The sequence below is a fragment of the Aegilops tauschii genome, chromosome 3 (genome assembly GCF_002575655.3).
Source record: "Aegilops tauschii subsp. strangulata cultivar AL8/78 chromosome 3, Aet v6.0, whole genome shotgun sequence".
Taxonomy (NCBI): Eukaryota; Viridiplantae; Streptophyta; class Magnoliopsida; order Poales; family Poaceae; genus Aegilops; species Aegilops tauschii.
Window position 1 is genome coordinate 582097854 of NC_053037.3, and position 16737 is coordinate 582114590.

General features: G+C 47.5%; 1 protein-coding gene across 1 annotated transcript; it reads left to right on the forward strand.

The window, feature by feature from the left end:
* The first annotated feature begins 2286 nt into the window (after window positions 1-2286).
* On the forward strand, window positions 2287-4689 carry LOC109780471 (chitinase CLP). Its single transcript, XM_020339057.4, has one exon. The coding sequence runs from the start codon at window positions 2704-2706 to the stop codon at window positions 4042-4044; it is 1341 nt and encodes a 446-aa protein (XP_020194646.2). The 5' UTR covers window positions 2287-2703; the 3' UTR covers window positions 4045-4689.
* The last annotated feature ends 12048 nt before the right edge of the window (window positions 4690-16737 follow it).

A 16737-nucleotide genomic window follows, 5' to 3' on the forward strand; every position in this document is an offset into this window, starting at 1 on the left:
TTGATTAGTGTTATGCACATGCCCGCTTAATTAAGACATGCAAACGTGTGCGCATGCAGTTACCACTGGATCTTGTTAGTCATTAAAGTTGAAGAAGGAAGAGTTGAAGTACTGGACTCACTACTTAAAAAAGAAAGTGACTTCGCCATCTTGAAGGGGATAGTCGACAGGTAATTTCAATCCTTATTAACTATATCTCGGCCTATTTAGTTCGTCATTTCCTGATATCAACTATTTAATAACCCCTTTATTCATTTTCTTTGCCGGCGGGCAGGGCTTGGGCAAAATTCATCAAGGTGACTCCGGGCAAATGGCGACAAAAGCTGTTTTGGTTTCGACCCAAGGTAAGTAATTAAATAGTACTAGCTAGCTACCATCTCTTTAATTCTTGTTTCAATACCATTAATTAATTAATTATCATGCTTGATTAATTATTATCTGATTAAATTCCATTCTCGGAAAGGCCCTGAAGCAGGCGCCGGGGACTGAACTGTGTGCATACTACGTTTGCGAGAACATTCGCATGATGTCGTTCAAAAGGAGCAAATCTGATAGACAGCTATGGATACGTTTGCCAGAACACTTCACAGTTTTTACATCATTATCGATATCTAGTCACACAACTAATACACATGCATATTGATCTCCTTAACAGTTCAAAGAGGTGCGGGAGCAGCTCCTACCAACGGAGCGTATACGAGCACTTCAAGAGGAAATAGCGGGATTTTTGCTCGAGCAGGTCATAGATCCCAAAGGAGAATACTATTACCCGCTACCGCCCCCATGAACCACTCCCAATTGTCATCGTGCTCCGAAGGCATCAAGGCAAATGCCACTGGCTCCGAAGGCAACATGTAGGAGAAATTAATGGTGGTTGCGAGACATTCGATGATATATATGCATAACGTGTACTATATGTAGTATCATAAAATACCAGCAAACGAAAAAAAATGGAAAACACAAAATTAAATAAAAAAGAAATCATGGACCAAAAACCCCCCAAACCTTGTAGTACCGGTTGGTGTTACCAACCGGTACTAAAGGGCTCCCCGCCCCCGGCGCTGGCCCTTTAGCGGCGGTTCGTGCAGAACCAGTACTAAAGGGGGGACCCTTAGTCCCCACCCTTTAGTGCCGGTTGCAGAACCGGCACTAAGGGCCCTTACGAACCGGTGCTATAGCCCGGTTCTGCACTAGTGTAGGAAAGGGTTGCACTATCAAATCGATCTCCATCCTTCATGCTTTGACTGACGGAAAATGGATGCGACACTTGAAGAGCAACCTTTCCCAAGACGCTATCACCCAGCTTACGTCCCTGTGGAATGACCTGCAGCCGGTGCAGCTATCCGAAAATCAAGAAGACACCTAAGTTGGTGTTGGTCTGCAAATGGCCAATTTTCCTCCTGCTCACCATACACGGCTACTCTCACTGCCAACATCAAACCGCTGTTTGCTAAGTTGGCCTGGAGCTCCAATGCGCCCCCTAAGTGCCATTTTTCGTTTGGTTGGCTGCTCAAGAGCGATGCCTGACGGCAGACAACCCAGCAAAAAGGGGATGGCCTCACAACCCCCTAGGCTCTCTATGCCTTGAAGAACCGGAATCTGCTACACACTTGCTTGCTACGTGCTCATTTGCTAAGGAAATCTGGCACTTGACCTTTAGCATGCTTGATATGCACCATAGTTTGATGGCCAACGATGGGGAGTCCCTCGACGATGTCCAAGGACAAGGCAAAGACTTGACAGTCCATTATTGCTCTTGTGTGGTGGAACATCTGGAAAGAACGAAATGCAAGGGTATTCACTAATTCATCCTGCAGTGCAAGACCCCTGTTCCAGAAGATTCAAGTTGAAGCCAAGGATTGGATTCATGCTGGCCGTAGGAGAGTTCTACACCTTGTGGAGCGACCCTTAGAACCCGATTGATGTAACTTCTCGAGCTAAACCCCTCCCAGTTCTTCTCTTGTAATTTGTACCTTTATTCCTTCTAAGCGCAATGAAAAGCAGGGATCCTGCCTTTTCGTAAACAAAAACCATGTGGTAAGGAAAATTACCATAAAAAAATGTGGTAAGGAAAATATGCTGGGTTGCCAGGGATCCCGCACTGAAAATCAAGGGAGGAAGACTGATGGAGAGGAGTCCATAAGTGGTTTTCGTGGAGATTTCGCCCGTAAGTGCAGAATTATTGGTCCATACGTCGCCTCTAGCGAGCGACCGAGCGCCGTTCCAGCGCACCAGCTGTATGTTAACGCATATTTTTCCTTTTTTACATTTGGTTCCTTTTACATTTTCCTCTATTTTCAGAAATGTCCTAGAAAATATACCTGGATAAATATGTTCAGTAAATGTTGGCATATTTGGTTGCCTGTTCAGCCTTCCGACGTCTGTATCCCAAACTCTATTGGTTTTTTTTTTTCACACAAAAAAACTCTATTGATTTTTTAACTAATGGGGAAAAGAAGTGGTAATAAGACCAAGAACTTGGTGGAGAGCATGCACGCGCTGATCTTCCATTGCTCCATCACAAAAGGAAAATCATCACCGACACCACCGATCACTAATCTCTATAGTCAACCCAATCTTGGATGGCGCCTCGACGTCGTGCCCGGATGACTTCCGATGATGATAACATAGAGAACACTCAGAATCCTCCAGCAAACATCATCTCACACGTATGCCTGCATTGCCCGGCCGCCCCCACCATAAATGAGCTTTGCAAATCTAGCATTCTCGCCGCAACCTGACCTGCTCGCACCAATGGCAGCCGAAATGCGGCAACCCAAACCCCTCCACTTCCTCCTCCTCCTCGCCACCGCCTCGCTCTGCGCGCTGGCGCGCACGGTGAAGGCGGCAGGCGGCGGCGGCATGCCGCTGGTCACGGCGATCACCAAGGACGCGGCCACCTCGCTCTACACCGCACCGCTCAGGGACAACCGCCCGCTCGTCCTCGACCTCTCCGGCCCCATCGTCTGGACCACCTGCGACGGGCCCTCCCATGACACGCTCGACTGCAGCAGCCACGCCTGCATGCGCGCGCACCGGTTCCAGCCGCCCAACTGCCCGCAGACCGGCTACGGCGAGCCCGACGCCCGCAACCGCTGCAAGTGCACCGCGCAGCCGCACAACCCCGTCTCCGGCGACACTGCGTCGGGGGACGTGACGCGCGTCACGCTCTCCGCCAACGCCACCGACGGGAAGAACCCTCTGTATGAGGTGTCGTTCACCGCCGTGGCATCCTGCGCGCCGGGCTCGCTCCTGGCGAAGCTGCCGGCGGGGGCGGCCGGCGTCGCAGGGCTCGCGCGCTCGGACCTCGCGCTCCAGGCGCAGGTCGCGGACACGCAGAAGGTCGGTAGCAAGTTCGCGCTCTGCCTCCCGAGCGCCGGCTCCGGCGCCGGCGTGGCCATCTTCGGCGGTGGCCCGCTCTTCCTCCTCCCGCCGGGCCGGACAGACGTCAACGCGACCCTGGCAGGGTACACGCCGCTGCGCAAGCACGGCGAGTCCCCCGGGTACTACATCTCGGCCGACAAGGGCATCGCCGTGAACCAGGCCCGGCTGCAGCTCGGCGACGGGTACGGCGCGCCGTTGGTTCTCGGGCTGTGCTCCACGATCCCGTACACGGCGCTCCGGCCAGACGTGTACCGTGCGTTCATCAAGGCGTTCGATGCGGCCACGGCGGAGAGGGCGAGGATCACGCCGGCGGTGGCACCGTTCGAGCTGTGCTACAACTCGACGCAGCTGGGGTCGACGCGGCTGGGCTACGCCGTGCCGCAGATCGACCTGATGCTGGAGGGCGGCAGGAACTGGACGGTGTTCGGCGGCAACTCCATGGTGCAGGTGAGCGCCGACACGGCGTGCCTCGCCTTCGTGGAGATGAAGCAGGGGGAGGCGGACAAGCAGGGCGAGTCGCCGGCGGCGGTGATCGGAGGGTTCCAGATGGAGAACAACCTGCTGGTGTTCGACGAGGAGAAGCAGCGGCTCGGCTTCAGCTCTCTGCTCTGGGGCAGGCAGACGACGTGCAGTAACTTCAATTTTACCATGGCTGCCTAGATATGACATCGTGTGCTGCCTGCGTGGTTGTATGTGTGCATTGTGTTTTTTTGTTTTTTTGCTCTCTATATAAGTGATTGTATTCTCTGAAATCGGAACTTGCCGTTTGTTTGTAAGAGCATCTTCAACAAACAGCCGTGCAACGCGCGGCGCGTTAAAAATCAGAATACAACGCCGGGTGAGCCAGCTTTTGCGCATGGCGGTGCGCTAGCTCTGCGGCCGCCGCAATATAAAGCGCGCCCGAGCCGCTCCAGCAGGCGCGCTATATTTCATCGGTTTTTTTTCCTTTTACGCTTACTATGTGAACTACGATTCGATACATATTTGGTTCTGATAGTATAAATATGGAGATAGTTCGTCATATAGCCTGCTTCTACGATACAAAATAGTGTGTAGATAGTTCATAGTCTTCTCCTACGATAGATAGTTCATAGTCACATAGCCTGCTTCTATGATACAAAATAAAACGAAAAACTACTACTACTCGTCATTCTCCGACTCGGACTCTGCCTCGGTGTTGTCCTCCTCCGACGTCTGAGCGTAGGCTTCAAGGAACCGCTCGTCGCTGGAGTCCCAGGACGATACATCTCCTAGCGCGATGTTGTATTTAGCGTCTGCCTTCCGCGTTTGCTTGTCCTCGCGAAAGGCGGCTCGCTCCTCCCTCCTCTTCTCCCTCTCCGCCCTCCTCTCGGCGAAGAACTGTTCCTCGTTGATGATGTCTTGGGGGAAGCGTTGGCTCCACAGCGCCATGGCTTCCTCGTCCATCTCGGCCAGGCTGAGACGGCGCTCCCGCCTCCGCTTCTTGCGACGATCCTCGTCGGTGATAAGCAGCGGGAAAGGCGCCAACTCTGAAGGAAATACGCCCTAGAGGCAATAATAAAGTTGTTATGTACATTTCCTTATATCATGATAAATGTTTATTATTCATGCTAGAATTGTATTAACCGGAAACTTAGTACATGTGTGAATACATAGACAAACAGAGTGTCACTAGTATGCCTCTACTTGACTAGCTCGTTGAATCAAATATGGTTAAGTTTCCTAACCATAGACATGAGTTGTCATTTGATTAACAGGATCACATCATTAGAGAATGATGTGATTGACTTGACCCAATCCGTTAGCTTAGCACTTGATCATTTAGTATGTTGTTATTGCTTTCTTCGTGACTTATACATATTCCTATAACTATCAGATTATGCAACTCCCAAATACCGGAGGAACACTTTGTGTGCTATCAAACGTCACAACATAACTGGGTGATTATAAAGATGCTCTACAGGTGTCTCCGATGGTGTTTGTTGAGTTGGCATAGATCGAGATTAGGATTTGTCACTCCGATTGTCGGAGAGGTATCTCTAGGCCCTCTCGGTAATGCACATCACTATAAGCCTTGCAAGCAATGTGACTAATGAGTTAGTTGCGGGATGATGCATTACGGAAGGAGTAAAGAGACTTGCCGGTAACGAGATTGAACTAGGTATCGAGATACCGACTATCGAATCTCGGGCAAATAATATACCGATGACAAAGGGAACAACGTATGTTGTTATGCGGTTTGAACGATAAATTTCTTCGTAGAATATGTAGGAGCCAATATGAGCATCTAGGTTCCTCTATTGGTTATTGACCGGAGATGAGTCTCGGTCATGTCTACATAGTTCTCGAACCCGTAGGGTCCGCACGCTTAAACATTCGGTGACGATCGGTATTACGAGTTTATGTGTTTTGATGTACCGAAGGTAGTTCGGAGTCCCGGATGTGATCACTGACACGACGAGGAGTCTCGAATGGTCATGACATAAAGATTGATATATTGGACGGCTATGTTCGCACAACGGAAGTGTTCGGGAGGTTTCGGATAAAACCGGAGTGCCGGAGGGTTATCGGACCCCCCCCCCCCCCCCCCGAGAAGTTATTGGGCCCTTAGTGGGCTTTAGGGGAGAGAGTGGGCAGCAGCCAGGAGGTGCCGCCCCCCCAAGGGAGTCCGAATTGGACTAGGGGAGGGGGGCGCGGCCCTTCTTTCCCTCTGCCTCCCCCTCTCCTTCCTTCCCTCTCCTAGTAGGACTAGGAAAGGAGGAATCCTACTCCAACTACGAGGAGGATTCCTCCTCCCATTGCGCGCCTTATTGTTGGGGAACGTAGTAATTTAAAAAATTTCCTACGCACACGCAAGATCATGGTGATGCATAGCAGCGAGAGGGGGGAGTGTTGTCCATGTACCCTCGTAGACCAAAAGCGGAAGCGTTAGCACAACGCGGTTGATGTAGTTGTACGTCTGCACGATCCGACCGATCGAAGTACCGAACGTACGGCAGCTCCGAGTTCAGCACACGTTCAGCTCGATGACGTCCCTCGAACTCCGATCCAGCCGAGCTTTGAGGGAGAGTTCCGTCAGCACGACGGCGTGATGACGGTGATGAGGATACTACCGACGCAGGGCTTCGCCTAAGCACCGCTACGATATTATCGAGGTGGAATATGGTGGAGGGGGGCACCGCACACGGCTAAGAGATCAAGAGATCAATTGTTGTGTTCTAGGGTGCCCCCTGCCCCCATATATAAAGAAGCAAGGGGGGAGGCCGGCCGGCCCTTGTTGGCGCGCCAGGAGGAGTCCTCCTCCTAGTAGGAGTAGGACTCCCCTCTTTCCTACTCCTACTAGGAGGGGGAAAGGAAGTGGGAGAGGGAGAAGGAAAGGGGGGAGCCGCCCCCCCTCTCCCAATCTAATTCGGACCAGAGGGGGAGGGGCGCGCGGCCAGCCCTTGCCAGCCCTCACTCTCTCCACTAAGGCCCATAAGGCCCATTACTTCTGCCGGGGCGGGGGGGGGGGGGGTTCTGGTAACCCTCCGGCACTCCGGTTTTCTCCGAAACCACCCGGAACACTTCCGGTGTCCGAATATAGTCGTCCAATATATCGATCTTTATGTCTCGACCATTTCGAGACTCCTCGTCATGTCCGTGATCATATCCGGGACTCCAAACTACCTTCGGTACATCAAAACACAAAACTCATAATACCGATCATCATCTAACTTTAACAGTGCGGACCCTACGGGTTTGAGAACTATGTAGGCATGACCGAGACACGTCTCCGGTCAATAACCAATAGCGGAACCTGGATGCTCATATTGGCTCCTACATATTCTACGAAGATCTTTATCGGTCAAACCGCATAACAACATACGTTGTTCCCTTTGTCATCGGTATGTTACTTGCCCGAGATTCGATCGTCGGTATCTCAATACCTAGTTCAATCTCGTCACCGGCAAGTCTCTTTACTCGTTCCGTAATGCATCATCCCGCAACTAACTCATTAGTCACATTGCTTGCAAGGCTTATAGTGATGTGCATTACCGAGAGGGCCCAGAGATACCTCTGCGACAATCGGAGTGACAAATCCTAATCTCGAAAGACGCCAACTCAACATGTACCTTCGGAGACACCTGTAGAGCACCTTTATAATCACCCAGTTACGTTGTGACGTTTGGTAGCACACAAAGTGTTCCTCCGGTAAACGGGAGTTGCGTAATCTCATAGTCATAGGAACATGTATAAGTCATGAGGAAAGCAATAGCAACATACTAAACGATCAAGTGCTAAGCTAACGGAATGGGTCAGGTCAATCGCATCATTCTCCTAATGATGTGATCCCGTTAATCAAATGAAAACTCTTGTCTATGGTTAGGAAACTCAACCATCTTTATTTAACGAGCTAGTCAAGTAGAGGTATACTAGTGACACTATGTTTGTCTATGTATTCACACATGTATTATGTTTCCGGTTAATACAATTCTAGCATGAATAATAAACATGTATCATGAAATAAGGAAATAAATAATAACTTTATTATTGCCTCTAGGGCATATTTCCTTCACTTCTAGGGCCGGCCGGCCTCCTCCTCCCCTCCTTTATATACGGGGGAGGGGGCACCCCATAGACACACAAGTTGATTGTTTAGCCGTGTGCGGTGCCCCCCTCCACAGATTTCCACCTTGGTCATATTGTTGTAGTGCTTAGGCGAAGCCCTGCGTCGGTAACTTCATCACCGTCATCTCGCCGTTGTGCTGACGAAGCTCCCCTCGACACTTAGCTGGATCTAGAGTTCGTGGGACGTCACCGAGCTGAACGTGTGCAGATCGCGGAGGTGCCGTACTTTCGGTACTAGGATCGGTCGGGTCGTGAAGACGTACGACTACATCAACCGCATTGTCATAACGCTTCCGCTTTCGGTCTACGAGGGTACGTGGAAAACACTCTCCTCTCTCGCTGCTATGCATCAGCTAGATGGATCTTGCGTGTGCGTAGAATTTTTTTTGAAATTACTGCTTTCCCCAACAGTGGCATCCGAGCCAGGTCTATGCGTAGATGTTATATGCACGAGTAGAACACAAAGAGTTGTGGGCGATAATAGTCATACTGCTTACCAGCGGTCATACTTTGATTCGGCGGTATTGTTGGATGAAGCGGCCCAGACCGACATTACGCGAGACTGGTTCTACCGACGTGCTTTGCACATAGGTGGCTGGCGGGTGTTAGTTTCTCCAACTTTAGTTGAATCGAGTGTGGCTACGCCCGGTCCTTGTTGATGGTTAAAACAGCACACTTGACGAAAAATCGTTGTGGTTTTCATGCGTAGGTAAGAACGGTTCTTGCTCAGCCCGGAGCAGCCACATAAAACTTGCAACAACAAAGTAGAGGATGTCTAACTTGTTTTTGCAGGGCATGTTGTGATGAGATATGGTCAAGACATGCTGCTAAATTTTATTGTATGAGATGATCATGTTTTGTAACAGAGTTATCGGCAACTGGTAGGAGCCATATGGTTGTCGCTTTATTGTATGCAATGCAATCGCCCTGTACTTGTTTTTACTTTATCACTAAGCAGTAGCGATAGTTGGCGAGACGACAACGATGCTATGATGCATATCAAGGAGTCGCGCTGGTGACGATGGTGATCATGACGGTGCTTTGGAGATGGAGATCAAAGGCACAAGATGATGATGGCCATATCATATCACTTATATTGATTGCATGTGATGTTTATCCTTTATGCATCTTATTTTGCTTGGTTCGGCGGTAGCATTATAAGATGATCTCTCACTAGATTTCAAGGTACAAGTGTTCTCCCTGAGTATGCACTGTTGCGAAAGTGCGTCGTGCCGAGACACCACGTGATGATCGGGTGTGATAAGCTCTACGTTCACATACAGCGGGTGCAAGCCAGTTTTGCACACGCAAAATACTCGGGTTAAACTTGACGAGCCTAGCATATGCAGATATGGCCTCGGAACACTGAGAGCGAAAAGGTCGAGCGTGAATCATATAGTAGATATGATCAACATAGTGATCTTCACCATTGAAAACTACTTCATCTCACGTGATGATCGGACATGGTTTAGTTGATTTGGATCACGTGATCACTTAGATGATTAGAGAGATGTCTATCTAAGTAGGAGTTCTTAAGTAATATGATTAATTGAACTTTAATTTATCATGAACTTAGTACCTGATAGTGTTTTGCATGTCTATGTTGTTGTAGATCAATGGCCCGTGCCATTGTTCCTTTGAATTTTATTGCGTTCCTGGAGAAAGCTAAGTTGAAAGATGATGGCAGCAACTACACGGACTGGGTCCATAACTTGAGGATTATCCTCATTGTTGCACAGAAGAATTACATCCTGGAAGCACCGCTAGGTGCAAGACCCGCTGCAGGAGCAACGCCTGACGTTGTTAACGCCTGGCAGGGCAAAGCTGATGACTAATCGATAGTTCAGTGTGCCATGCTTTACGGCTTAGAACCGGGATTTCAACGACATTTTGAACGTCATGGAGTATATGAGATGTTCCAGGAGTTGACGTTAATATTTCAAGCAAATGCCCGGATTGAGAGATATGAAGTCTCCAATAAGTTCCATAGTTTCAAAATGGAGGAGAATAGTTCTGTCAGTGAGCATATACTCAAATTGTCTGGGTATCATAATCACTTGACTCAGCTGGGGAGTTAATCTTCCGGTAGATAGTGTCATTGACAGAGTTCTTCAATCACTTGGTACTTGTGAACCATGCCTCATGGGCAAGATGACTAAAACTCCGTTCTCCGGAACAATGGAGCGAGGAACAGATTTGTTGGAAATCATACATACTGATGTATGTGGTCCGATGAATATTGAGGCTCGCGGCGGGTATCGTTATTTTCTGACCTTCATAGATGATTTGAGCAGATATGGGTATATCTACTTGATGAAACATAAGTCTGAAACATTTGAAAATTTCAAAGAATTTCAGAGTGAAGTGGAAAATCATCGTAACAAGAAAATAAAGTTTCTGCGATTTGATCGTGGAGGAGAATATTTGAGTTACGAGTTTTGTCTTCATGTGAAACAAAGCGGAATAGTTTCGCAACACATGCCACCCGGAACACCACAGAGGAATGGTGTGTCCGAATGTCGTAATCGTACTTTATTAGATATGGTGCGACCTATGATGTCTCTTACTGATTTACCGCTATCATTTTAGAGTTATGCTTTAGAGACAGCTGCATTCACGTTAAATAGGGCACCATCTAAATCCGTCGAGACGACACCTTATGAACTGTGGTTTGGCAAGAAACCCAAGTTGTCGTTTCTTAAAGTTTGGGGCTGCGATGCTTATGTGAAAAAGCTTGAACCTGATAAGCTCAAACCCAAATCGGAGAAATGTGTCTTCATAGGATACCGAAAGGAGACTGTTGGGTACACCTTCTATCACAGATCCGAAGGCAAGACATTCGTTGCTAAGAATGGATCCTTTCTTGAGAAGGAGTTTCTCTCGAAAGAAGTGAGTGGGAGGAAAGTGGAACTTGATGAGGTAACTGTACCTACTCCGTTTTTGGAAAGTAGTTCATCACAGAAATCAGTTCTTGTGACTACTACACCAATTAGTGAGGAAGCTAATGATGATGATCATGTAACTTCAGATCAAGTTACTACTGAACCTCATAGGTCAACCAGAGTAAGATCCGCACCAGAGTGGTATGGTAATCTGGTTCTGGAGGTCATGTTACTTGACCATGACGAACCTACGAACTATGAGAAAGCGATGATGAGCCCAGATTCCACAAAATTTCTTGAGGCCATGAAATCTGAGATGGGATCCATGTATGAGAACAAAGTGGGGACTTTGGTTGACTTGCCCGATGATCGGCAAGCCATAGAGAATAAATGGATCTTCAAGAAGAAGACTGACGCTAACGGTAATGTTACTGTCTACAAAGCTCGACTTGTTGCAAAAGGTTTTCGACAAGTTCAAGGAGTTGACTACGATGAGACTTTCTCACCCGTAGCGATGCTTAAGTCTGTCCGAATCATGTTAGCAATTGCCGCATTTTATGATTATGAAATTTGGAAAATGGATGTAAAAACTGCATTCCTGAATGGATTTCTGGAAGAAGAGTTGTATATGATGCAGCCGGAAGGTTTTGTCGATCCAAAGGGAGCTAACAAAGTGTGCAAGCTCTAGCGATCCATTTATAGACTGGTGCAAGCCTCTCGGAATTGGAATAAACGTTTTGATAGTGTGATAAAAGCATATGGCTTTATATAGACTTTTGGAGAAGCCTGTATTTACAAGAAAGTGAGTGGGAGCTCTATAGCATTTCTAATATTATATGTGGATGACATATTACTGATTGGAAATGATATAGATTTTCTAGATAGCATAAAAGGATACTTGAATAAAAGCTTTTCAATGAAAGACCTCGGTGAAGCTGCTTACATATTGGGCATCAAGATTTATAGAGATAGATCAAGACGCTTGATAGGACTTTCACAAAGCACATACCTTGACAAAGTTTTGAAACATAAGTCTTATGGGCAAGATGACTGAAACGCCGTTCTCCGGAACAATGGAGCGAGCAACAGATTTGTTGGAGATCATACATACTGATGTATGTGGTCCGATGAATATTGAGGCTCACTGCGGGTATCGTTATTTTTCTCACCTTCACAGATGATTTGAGCATATATGGGTATATCTACTTAATGAAACATAAGTCTGAAACATTTGAAAAGTTCAAAGAATTTCAGAGTGAAGTGGAAAATCATCGTAACAAGAAAATAAAGTTTCTACGATCTGTTCGTGGAGGAGAATATTTGAGTTACGAATTTGGTCTACATTTGAAACAATGCGGAATAGTTTCGCAACTCACGCCATCCGGAACACCACAGCGTAATGGTGTGTCCGAACGTCGTAATCGTACTTTACTAGATATGGTGCGATCTATGATGTCTCTTACTAATTTACCGCTATCGTTTTGGGCTTATGCTTTAGAGATGGCTGCATTCATGTTAAATAGGGCCCATCGAAATCCGTTGAGACGACGCCTTACGAACTGTGGTTTGGCAAGAAACAAAAGTTGTCGTTTCTTAAAGTTTGGGGCTGCGATGCTTATGTGAAAATGCTTCAACCTGATAAGCTCGAACCCAAATCGGAGAAATGTGTCTTCATAGGATACCCAAAGGAAACTGTTGGGTACACCTTCTATCACAGATCCGAAGGCAAGACATTCCTTGCTATGAATGGATACTTTCTAGAGAATAAGTTTCTCTCAAAAGAAGTGAGTGGGAGTAAAGTAGAACTTGATGAGGTAACTGTACCTGCTCCCTTATTGGAAAGTAGTTCATCACAGAAATCTGTTTCTGTGACTCCTACACCAATTAGTGAGGAAGCTAATGATGATGATCATATAACTTCGGATCAAGTTACTACCGAACCTCGTAGGTCAACCAGAGTAAGATCCGCACCAGAGTGGTACGGTAATCCTATTCTGGAGGTCATGTTACTTGACCAAGGCGAACCTACGAACTGTGAAGAAGCGATGGTGAGCCCAGATTCCGCAAAATGGCTTGAGGCCATGAAATCTGAGATGGGATCCATGTAATAGAACAAAGTGTGGACTTTGGTTGACTTGCCCGATGATCGGCAAGCCATCGAGAATAAATGGATCTTCAAGAAGAAGACTGACGCTGACGGTAATGTTACTGTCTACAAAGCTCGACTTGTTGCGAAAGGTTTTCCACAAGTTCAAAGAGTTGACTACGATGAGACATTCTCACCCGTAGCGATCCTTAAGTCCGTCTGAATCATGATAGCAATTACTGCATTTTATGATTATGAAATTTGGCAAATGGATGTAAAGACTGCATTCCTGAATGGATTTCTGGAAGAAGAGTTGTATATGATGCAACCTGAAGGTTTTATCAATCCAAAGGATGCTAACGAAGTGTGCAAGCTCCAGCGATCCATTTATGGACTGGTGCTAGCATCTCGGAGTTGGAATAAACGTTTTGATAGTGTGATCAAAGCATATGGTTTTATACAGACTTTTGGAGAAGCCTGTATTTACAAGAAAGTGAGTGGGAGCTCTGTAGCATTTTCTAATATTATATGTGGATGACATATTGTTGATTGGAAATGATATAGAATTTCTGGATAGCATAAAAGGATACTTGAATAAGAGCTTTTCAATGAAAGACCTCGGTGTAGCTGCTTAGATATTGGGCATCAAAATCTATAGAGATAGATCAAGATGCTTAATTGGACTTTCACAAAGCATATACCTTGAGAAAGTTTTGAAGAAGTTCAAAATAAATCAAGCAAAGAAAGGTTTCTTGCGTATGTTACAAGATGTGAAGTTGAGTCAGACTCAATACCCGACCACTACAGAAGATATAGAGAAAATGAAAGTCATTCCCTATGTTTCAACCATAGGTTCAATCATGTATGCAATGCTGTGTACCAGACCTGATGTGTGCCTTGCTATTAATTTAGCAGGGAGGTACCACAGTAATCCAGGAGTGGATCACTAGACAGCGGTCAAGAACATCCTGAAATACCCGAAAAGGACTAAGGACATGTTTCTCGTTTATGGAGGTGACAAAGAGCTCGTCGTAAATGGTTACGTCAATGCAAGCTTTGACACTGATCCGGACAAATCTAAGTCACAAACCGGATACGTATCTATATTGAACGGTGGAGCTGTAAGTTGGTGCAGTTCTAAACAAAACGTCGTGGTGGGATCTACGTGTGAAGCGGAGTACATAGCTGCTTCGGAAGCAACAAATGAAGGAGTCTGGATGAAGGAGTTCATATCCGATCTAGGTGTCATACCTAGTGCATCGGGTCCAATGAAAATCTTTTGTGACAATACTGGTGCAATTGCCTTGGCAAAGGAATCCATATTTCACAAAAGAACCAAGCACATCAAGAGACGCTTCAATTCCATCCACGATCAAGTCAAGGAGGGAGACATAGAGATTTGCAAGATACAACGGATCTGAATATTGCAGACCCGTTGACTAAGCCTCTCTCACGAGCAAAACATGATCAGTACCAAGACTCGATGGGTGCTAGAATCATTACTGTGTAATCTAGATTATTGACTCTAGTGCAAGTGGGAGACTGAAGGAAATATGCCCTAGAGGCAATAATAAAGTTGTGATTTATATTTCCTTATATCATGATAAATGTTTATTATTCATGCCAGAACTGTATTAACCGGAAACTTAGTACATGTGTGAATACATAGACAAACAGAGTGTCACTAGTATGCCTCTACTTGACTAGCTCGTTGAATCAAATATGGTTAAGTTTCCTAACCATAGACATGAGTTGTCATTTGATTAACGGGATCACATCATTAGAGAATGATGTGATTGACTTGACCCATTCCGTTAGCTTAAGACTTGATCGTTTAGTTTGTTCCTATTGCTTTCTTCATGACTTATACATGTTCCTATGACTATGAGATTATGCAACTCCCGAATACCAGAGGAACACTTTGTGTGCTATTAAACGTCACAACGTAACTGGGTGATTATAAAGATGCTCTACAGGTGTCTCCGATGGTGTTTGTTGAGTTGGCATAGATCGAGATTAGGATTTGTCACTCCGATTGTCGGAGAGGTATCTCTAGGCCCTCTTGGTAATGCACATCACTATAAGCCTTGCAAGCAATGTGACTAATGAGTTAGTTGCGGGACGATGCATTACGGAACGAGTAAAGAGACTTGCCGGTAACGAGATTGAACTAGGTATTGAGATACCGATGATCGAATCTCGGGCTAGTAACATACCGATGACAAAGGGAATAACGTATGTTGTTATGCGGTTTGACTGATAAAGATCTTCGTTGAATATGTAGGAGCTAATATGAGCATCCAGGTTCCGCTATTGGTTATTGACCGGAGATGAGTCTCGGTCATGTCTACATAGTTCTCGAACCCGTAGGGTCTGCACCCTTAAACGTTCGGTGACGATCGGTATTATGAGTTTATGTGTTTTGATGTACCGAAGGTAGTTTGGAGTCCCGGATGTAATCACGGACATGACGAGGAGTCTCGAATGGTCATGACATAAATATTGATATATTGGATGGCTATGTTCGGACACCGGAAGTGTTCCGGGAGGTTTCGGATAAAACCGGAGTGCCGGAGGGTTATCGGAACCCCCCCCCCCCCCCCCAAGGGAGTCCGAATTGGACTAGGGGAGGGGGGCGCGGCCCCTCTTTCCCCCTCCCCCCCTCTCCTTCCTTCCCTCTCCTAGTAGGACGAGGAAAGGAGGAATCCTACTCCTACTAGGAGGAGGATTCCTCCCCCCTTGGCGCGCCTTCTAGGGCTGGCCGGCCTCCTCCTCCCCTCCTTTACATACGGGGGAGGGGCACCCCATAGACACGTAAGTTGATTGTTTAGCCATGTGCGCTGCCCCCCTCCATAGATTTCCACCTCGGTCATATCGTTGTAGTGCTTAGGCGAAGCCCTGCATCGGTATCTTCATCATCACCGTCATCACGCCGTCGTGCTGACGAAGCTCTCCCTCGACACTTAGCTGGATCTAGAGTTCGTGGGATGTCACCGAGCTGAACGTGTGCAGATCACGGAGGTGCCGTACTTTCGGTACTAGGGTCGGTCAGATCGTGAAGAGGTACGACTACATCAACCGCGTTGTCATAACGCTTCCGCTTTCGGTCTACGAGGATACGTGGAAACACTCTCCCCTCTCGTTGCTATGCATCACCTAGATGGATCTTGCGTGTGCATAGGAATTTTTTTGAAATTACTACGTTCCCCAACAAACTCCTGTGCCCGCTCCCGCGTCGCCACGTCGGCGAAGTTAATGTCCCAACGGGACCGCCGGAGGCGCCACGCCGCAGAGTCGTATGCGCGGGCGCCATCCTGGGCGGTGTTGAAGGTTCCGAGGCCGAGGCGCACGCCGCCGCCCGACCGAATCTCGGCGGAGTAGGTGCCGGACGGACGCACGTGGATGCCGCGGTAGTCCGAAGCTCCTCGGCGGCATGGTGGCGCGGTGGTGTCGTGTCGGCGGCGAGGAGAGAAAGCGGTAGAGGGAGCGATGAGAGAGCAGCAGAGGGCGCTGCAATTTTATAGGCGCGCCGGGCGCGGTGTGCCAAATCTAGCACGCGAGCTGCCGCCTTTTCCCGCACGCGTAATCGTTTCCCGCCACCGCGGGAGCACGCGAAAACGTCCCCCGCGCGCTAAAAAGCATGTTTACCGCGCGCGCGTCTTTTGGCGCGGCTGTTGGAGATGCTCTAAGATTTCCATATTCACTGCATTCGCAATAACCTTTTGTGTCCACAAAGCACTGTTTGGTTGTCAAGGGAGGAGACATGGAGGTTTTTTTTTACCGGAGTTCAAAGATGTC

Coding starts and splice junctions, on each gene's coding strand:
- LOC109780471 (XM_020339057.4), top strand. CDS start 2,704: ATGAGCTTTGCAAATCTAGCATTCTCGCCGCAACCTGACCTGCTCGCA.